Below are 8,145 nucleotides of genomic sequence, written 5' to 3'. Positions count from 1 at the left end.
AATCCTATTTGCATATGCTAAGGATAATAATTTGTAATCATTACATAAAAGTGTTATGGGTCTCCAATTGTCTAGCACTTGTAAATTTTTGTTAGGTTTGGGCAATAAGGTTATTAATCCTGTTTTCATTGTTGGGGATAGTTCTTCATTTTTTAATGTCACAATTCCAACCCTGCTCCTTTATCCGGGCTTGGACCGGCAAAAGTGACCCGAAATAGGCACTCTGGTGGAGTTACTTTGTGTGTGTGTGTTTATAAGTAGTTTTAAACCTTGTGATCCACAAAACAGCATAAGAATAAAAGAAGAACTGACTGCGTTATAGTCAGTGCGGGAGCAGCGGCTTCGCTCATGCGCGATTCATTTGCAGTTTGGACGCATAGGTGTGAACATCTCCTGCCCTGATAGCAGCTGGGGGAGGACTATCCTCCGCCTGTGAGCGCTTTGGAACGGGCGAGGTGCCCACGGCAGCACCCGCTGCTTGTTGGGAGTAAAAGCGATACGCGCTTTCACGTCAAAAAGTCGTCATAAATAAGTCTCCAATAACACCAGAAAAAGTCGCCAGATTTGTCGCTAGTCGCTTTTTAGAAAAAAAGTCGCTAAGGGGATTTGAAAACTCGCTAACTACAGCGACAAAGTCGCTAAGTCGGCAACACTGGTCACAACATCATCTTCGTGTGGTATCCAAACTGCTTTCAAAAAAGCAATACGCAACACAAAACACAGGCTACATACCACTGTCGCCTTCTCTTTCTTTGTCAGACAAGTCGTTTTTGTGGGTGTAGTGGCGGCGGTGGATGGGCTCGCGTCGGCGTTAGAGTCGCCGAGCAGCTGAATAGGGGAATGATGTTGACGCGCCCGCTGTTAAAGCGTAAGTCAAAATTGCAATTTAAAACTCGTTTATTTGTTATCAAAAATCATTAAAATCCATGGGAAACAGTAATCAAACATTCCAGGTTTGAGCGTTAGGCAAAAGTCGAGTTCCCCCATCACCCACTCATTCAGAAAGATTCCCTCGGGAGGCGAACGGCTTGCCATAAGTAATCACTACTACTACACGTGACCCAAAGCTACGCCTATCCACAACACCAAAGATCGTGGGTTCGAGTCCCATCTAGGTTGGGAAGTTCTTTTCTTTCCTTTCTTATCCCCAAACTAAAAATCATGCGCTCTTGTTTACCAGCTATCTTAGTTGTTCCTGCAGCTTGTCTCGAAGTGTTTTCACGTGTCCGTACTGTTCCCTTTTTCCGCTCCTGGCCGCAGCCAATCAGGAAACGCTGAGCTCGCGTGACTTGGACTTTCCCTGCGTAGAAAACACAGATTTCCTCTTTACTTGTACCACTTCTGTTCGAACCATTTCTATGTCCCGCAGCAGTTTTAGTTTTTAACTCCATTCTCGCAGACATGTCTTCACTAAACTGGTTACATGTCTGTCTTTTATTCAGCGTGGCTGCGACCTTCGGCTCTGCTGACAGTAAGTAGGACGAGTCCATGAGAAGTCACTCGTGATTGTTTAAGGATCTGTTGGTTTAATTCTTTCAGGAATGAAGTGGTGGTTTATTTCCAGCGTCCGCGCTGCTTGCATGAATGCTTGTGCTGTACAGATACTTTCTGTCAGCGTTGGGTTTTAAGTTATTTTGGAGACTGAGTAAAGTGAAGTGTTTCATGCAGTGTGATCCCTAACCTGACATTTAACTTTCGTGGCATTTAACTTTCATTTTTGTTTGCATCCATTAATTCATCATAGCTGATATAGAAAAAAATCCCTAAGTAAAGGAGCTGGGATCTCCGCCTCCCTTTTTGTTTATATTTTCATTATGTTGATGTGTTCTCAGAGCTGACAGCAGCCACTGTGTACTGGGACCCTGATCACAAGCTTGTCAAGCTAAAGGAGGGGGTGATGGAGGTCGAGGGGGATGCTTACGGGTTCCTGAATAACACCCTATCCAGTACAGGCTGGAGTGTCCTGGAGATCCGAGCAGGGTATGGAAAAACCCCTGAAACGGATGAGATCACTTTCTTCCTGGCTGGCTACCTCGAAGGTTTCCTGACTGCCCAGTAAGTACCGTCACTTCTTATTATAACCTTATTTATTTCACTCTATGGGCTATGGGCATTTTGTATTCATTCTTATACTTGTACTCATTCTTCCTCCTACCGAGGCAGATGATGGACCACTACACCAACATGTACCCGCAGCTGATCACAGACCCAAAGATGCTCGACCCAGTTCAGAAATTTATGGAGTGAGTCTGTTCCCTTTTCCTTTTAGAGTTACAACCCAAGCAGCAGAAATGTCACATCAACTTCACAATCTGTCATCTTTCATATCCTCTTCTGAATAAAAGTTCAACCAAACATTTAAGCACTCTCAGCGTTGGCATTCAGCCACTCTTGACTACAACAGAGCTTAGAGAAGTTCACCCCTGACACTCATAATGTTGCAGAGTTAAGAACAGTTTTGATCATGTTTTTCTACTGATGCAGTGTTACGGTGGGGTTTTTTGTAAAGTAGCATTTATCTGTTTAGTTAAATGTCAGTCTAATATGATTCTTGTATAATCAGGAAGCAGGACTCATGGGTCAGACAGCAGGTGAAAGGGAACAAGAGCTCCGATCCTCTGTGGAAACACGCCGGCTTCATCATGGCTCAGCTGGACGGATTGCAGGCAGGAGTGGCAGCGTGGGCCAAGAAGCAAGGGAAGAAGGTAGGATAGCCATGTGACCAAAAACAAGAACAGTGAAAAATTACTAACAAATAAATCTGCACTCTGAAATGCAGAAGCATCAACCAGCAGTTTCATATCAGGTTTCACAGGCTTAAGTCATGTTAAATATAAAAAGTAGAAGTAATAGTACTCAAGAAGGATAAATATGCTATAGAGCCAATAGTGTTATATTAATGGCAGTAAAAGTAATACTACATACCAGCAGTTATGAATTCAAATAATTATTTTATTTGCTTAAAGGATCGACTTTCGTTTGCTGTAAGATGTGAAAGGACTTTTTATGTTTTTTTTCTCATAATTAATTATTTTGTAGCTTTTATTCTGTATGTTTTTGGGGTTTTTTTGATAAATAGTTGTCTCACTTCAGGGGCAGCAGTAGTGTTTGTTTGCATTTGCTGACCAGCTGTTTATCTGTTGTCCTTCCCAAAGCCGCTGACGCTGTTTGACGTCCAGTTCCTGAACGCGGTGGGAGATCTGCTGGATCTGATCCCAGCCCTGGTCCCCAGCTCCTACACTTCACTCAGAGACTTCAAACTTCCAGGGATGGGCCACTGCTCTGCACTCATCAAGGTCAGAGGTCAAAACACAAGTTAATCACAGACTGTATATAAAAGATGGATATAGAGACCAAAAGTGAAGCTTGTGATGCCTTAAATCAACTCATTCTTTCTTCTGGTTGCAAAAGGAAGTCTGACTTTGAATAAACATCTGATCTATGAACTCTGACAACATCTTACTGTTCAGTTCCTCCTCTCAGCCGCTGGTTTCAAGTCTTGGTGGATACATCAAAATGTTCCTTTTGTGCAACATAAAACGAGCAGTTGAGAAGTTCACTTTATGAAGATGTGGTGTCTCCTCTTGCTCGTCAAGTTTGAGGGGAAAAAATATGGCAACCGATAAAATGCCAAACCTGAGGATCTAAAACACAAGTCTGCGCACTGCTTACAATGACCATCTTTTATATACAGTCTACGATCCTGATCAGGCTCTTATTCTTATTGGATATTATAAAAAATGCACACAACATGAAAAGCAGCTGATGTATATGAGCAGTTCCTCAAATTTCCTTCACAGCAAATTAGCAATGCTTCACTGACATCAGCTGGAACCTGATTTTCATAGGTGTGCAAAATAAGAAGAACAAGAAACTACCAGTTAAGAGCAAATTTCCTGTGTAATCGAATGTGCTGGTGCATTAGTACAACAAAGCATTATTCATCTTTATTTCATATTTAAAGAAACTAAGTTTCATTTTCAGTGTCATAATTAAATCAGGGGACAGTTTTGTGCACGGAGGTGCATATTCTAAAATCTGTAACTTCAAAGTGTTTTTTGCACGGCAGCTTTAACAAATGTATGTTTGTTCTGTCTATTTTGTTGCTTTTGTTGAAGGGACATTCTTGAATTTAAGTTTATTATCTAACTAAACCAATGCTGTTATGTTGGTTAAGCTACATAACTGTTGGACATGACATGGGATTGTCCCATTACTGATTTCTGTCATCATCTTTAGATGCTGCCGGGGTACGAGAACCTCCTGTTCGCTCATTCCAGCTGGTACACGTACGCTGCTACGATGCGGATTTACAAACACTGGGACTTTCACATCACTGAGCCCCATACAGCCACTGGAAAACTATCCTTTAGCAGCTACCCTGGTATGTAAGAAAGCAAGAGCGTCATCATGACAAGTACAACACAGATGAAAATACACAGCAAAAACACACTGAAATAATATGAATGTAAAACTGATGAAGTAAAATACAAACACAACCAAAATTTATGAACTGCTGAAACAATAAATATAAATAAAAGTAAAAGTCACTGAGTTTATTGAATAGTACTGTGCTGTTAATATTCATGCAGTACATTTGTAGTAGCTGCCTCCGGGTCATTTAAAGACGCCTTAAATGAATTTGGTGAGATCAGCTTCTTAAGTTTTAGATTTTTCCAGATGATTCCACTTTGTAATTCAGTCAGTGTCAGCCATCTCCAGCAGGCCAACCATTCATTCTGCTATCTCTGTATAACAATGTTGGTTATCTCATCCTCTTCACACACGGCACACATTCAAAAAGAACATGTTTATCTTCTTATATCATCCATAAAGCTCATTTTTGTTTGTAATGTGGCTTGTTTGTGGCTTCAGGGTTCCTGGTGTCGCTGGATGACTTCTACCTCTTGGGAAGTGGTCTGATGATGACGCAGACTACCAACAATGTCTTCAACTCCTCCCTTTTTCAGACAATCACCCCAAATAGCCTACTGGCCTGGCAGAGGGTCAGACTGGCTCACAGTTTGGCAAAAACTGGAGAAGAATGGGCCAAAACCTTTTCCATGTATAACTCTGGTGAGCATGTCTGCCTTATGTACATGGATCTTTATACACGAAGCACAAAAACTGTGCTGTGTTTTGATAGAAAAGGCTAACTCATGCTAAGGCGTCTTATCAGACTTTTTTTCTCTACCATAAATCCACCTGCAACTCTTGCAGGAACCTACAACAATCAGTACATGGTGTTGGACAGAAGCAAAGTGAAGCTGGGCCACAGTCTCGACGACGGTGCGCTGACTGTGGTGGAGCAGATCCCCAGCTTGGTGGAGTACTCGGACCAGACACAGACTCTGCGCAGAGGTAGCTAATCATTTTCTACTTTCAATTGTATTTTATTTCATTTTTAGACTTTTCTGTGATTTCCTTTCATCACCACATCCATTTCTGACAGGTTATTGGCCGTCCTACAACATTCCTTTCCATCAGAAGATCTACACAATGAGTGGTTACGTAGAAATGTGGGAGCAGTACGGAGAGGACTTCTCCTATGACCTCTGTCCCAGAGCCAAGATCTTTCGCCGTGACCAGTGTGGTGTTAAGGACCTGGAATCCTTGAAGCGCATCATGAGATTCAATGGTGTGTGGCTCCATCTCAGCCTTTAAGTTTTAGCTCATTCAGCTGACTCTTTGTATGTTGCTGTTTCATAAGCTAGATTGACACTGGAGGCCACTTCAGTACTTTTCTTTTTTGTTTTGGTAAATTGTCACGTTCAAGAAAGCAGTTTGAGATGATCTGAGCTTTGCAACGTGGTGCATTGTCCTGCTGGAAGCAGCCATTAGAAGATTGGTAGAACATGGTCATAACAGTCATAACAATACTGAAGTGGATTTTGGGATTTAAATGATGCTCAGTTTGAACTTTAGCAGGTTGTCTTCACCATGTCTATGTGCATAAATGCACCGTGTTACTGCTGTTTTACTGTCTGATTAGATATTTGCATTAACAAGTAGTTGAACAAGTGTACCTAATTAAGTGGCCCTTTCCAAGCTATTCTAATAGCTGTAGCTTGAGCTGATATAGTTTTATACATTTCTTTTAGGTACCTCTTCTGTTCAGACTTGTTGCACATCTGTTTAAACCAAACATGCACAGGTAGAGCATTTCTTCCCAACCAGGACCACGAGTGTCCCAGGGCTTCTTCTGCAGTAGCCAGTGTGATAGCTCAACTGTGACACAGAATCAGACTTAGTTGGATCTCTGTTTAATTTTTGAAATCTTTTCATTTCTTTTTCCAGTAGCCACCCATTTACATTCGCAAGCATGATATTTTTGGTTTGCTTGTTTTCAGACTACAAGAAGGATCCATACTCAAAGGGTGACCCCTGCAAGTCCATCTGTTGCCGTAACGACCTGAGAGAGAGGGCTTCACCAGGAGGCTGCTATGACACTAAGGTATTCTCAGAGCACCACAATAGCCTTTTCATCAGTAGCAGTCATGCAGGTTTCATGAATTCAGATGCTTTTAAGCTCTACCCAGCTTTCTTCTTGTTGGCGTCTTTTTCCGTGTGCAGGTGACAGATTTCCACTTGGCTGGGGATTTCCGTGCGGAGGCGGTGAACGGGCCGACAACGCAGGACGGACTCCCACCGTTCTCTTGGGACAAATTCAGCAGCATCAGCCACCAGGGCCTGCCACAGTATTACAACTTCACCTTTATCAAGATGCAGCCTATTCTTTTCGATCCATGAGCATCAGTGTGTGACTGTGTGCGCGCGACAGAGATTCTTTCAGGGTAATGAAGGTCCACGCCCATCAGTACAACCCAGTGAGTTTCTGGGAGGCAGGTTTTATCTGTTCTTTCAATGTCCATCCAGCAGATGATTTTTTTTTTTCTGCATGTTTGCTATTGCATCCCATGAGCAGATCTGCTTTCTTCTCAGCTGTCACGTTTTTATAGGATTTCATTCAGCACTGGTAAACACAGATTTCCGATCTATTTCTAAACACATTTTTTTTCTCAGGGTGTCCTGTGTGCAGCCATTGGTGCCTTTGACGCTGACAGTAGCTTTATGATATGATAAAATGCCAAATCACAAAATCAGCAGTTGTGCCACTTTAAAGTAAAATCTTTATTTTTTATGCTTGAATGTCTTCATATATACAAACACTATTGCTGCAGGAGTAGAGGAAACAATCAGTGCAATGCCGTACTCAGGTGCTGATCATCTCTTGTGATCTGATTTTTGTTTGCTGCTTTTTTTATTGTGCTGTGCAAAATTAAAAACCTCTTTTTGTATTTTTGTGTTTCTTTCTTTGCATGTCTACGTTATACCTTTATTTCATTTTTGCTTTACACTTAAACTCTCACAGTCTGAACTTTCAGCTATTCGGGTTTAGATTTTTTTCTGGTGCAGGGTCATTTGACGTGGGAGATTTTAAAACATATCTTTGAGTGATTAAGTTTGAACTTTACTCAGATTTCAGTTAGTTTTCCTCACAGTCTAAACTCAGTTCTATTAAATCTACATCAAATTAAGTGAGCTCAAGTTTAGGCTTTAAACCAGTTCCCCACAAAAAGAAATCAAACCAGGACATTAGGGTTGGAATCTCATCGAGCTCTAGGCTAGGCTCCAGCGGCCCTGAAAAGGATAAGCGGAAGCGAATGGGTGGATGGTCTTATTTTACATTGTTGGAATTGCAGCTACTAGTACACAGATTGGAAAACTGATGAGTTACATTTTTTGGTCACCAAGACCGACTATCAATCAAAATGCATTTCACTTTGATCTGCCGACAAAGTAAAGAGATTTCTATGTCCTTTATTGGCTGTGGGACAGAAACATTTAATGTTTAAATGTATCCAGATTACAGTTTCAGAGCTCTGATGTGCACTCTCCAAATTAGAAAAAAACATCAACAAAATCCCAGATTTTCTGCAGCATTAATCTCTTGTCTTGTGTGCAAAGATATTGCATTTAACTGTTATGTTTAGTTTTATATTCTTTATACATTTAATCGTCATCATTTGTGAATAAGTTGCACTCATAGGAGCCTTCTGTTTTTGCTGCGGAAGAAGAGTCATATGACCCGAGAAATGCTCCTTTTTTTTGTTTATGCGAACACAGATCCGGGGTGTACCGGAA

General features: G+C 41.5%; 1 protein-coding gene across 1 annotated transcript; it reads left to right on the top strand.

The window, feature by feature from the left end:
* The first annotated feature begins 1,231 nt into the window (after positions 1-1,231).
* On the top strand, positions 1,232-7,298 carry LOC120439922 (phospholipase B-like 1). The gene is made up of 11 exons (XM_039611258.1): positions 1,232-1,471; positions 1,833-2,055; positions 2,160-2,243; positions 2,564-2,705; positions 3,156-3,296; positions 4,240-4,384; positions 4,876-5,076; positions 5,221-5,361; positions 5,453-5,638; positions 6,351-6,454; positions 6,574-7,298. Exons 1-11 carry the CDS (start codon positions 1,402-1,404, stop codon positions 6,748-6,750), a joined length of 1,614 nt encoding a protein of 537 aa, XP_039467192.1. The 5' UTR covers positions 1,232-1,401; the 3' UTR covers positions 6,751-7,298.
* Positions 7,299-8,145: the final 847 nt, after the last annotated feature.

The sequence above is a fragment of the Oreochromis aureus genome, linkage group 4 (genome assembly GCF_013358895.1).
Source record: "Oreochromis aureus strain Israel breed Guangdong linkage group 4, ZZ_aureus, whole genome shotgun sequence".
Classification (NCBI taxonomy): Eukaryota; Metazoa; Chordata; class Actinopteri; order Cichliformes; family Cichlidae; genus Oreochromis; species Oreochromis aureus.
Note: the sequence above shows the minus strand (reverse complement) of the source record. Positions and strands in the feature narration are given on the sequence as shown.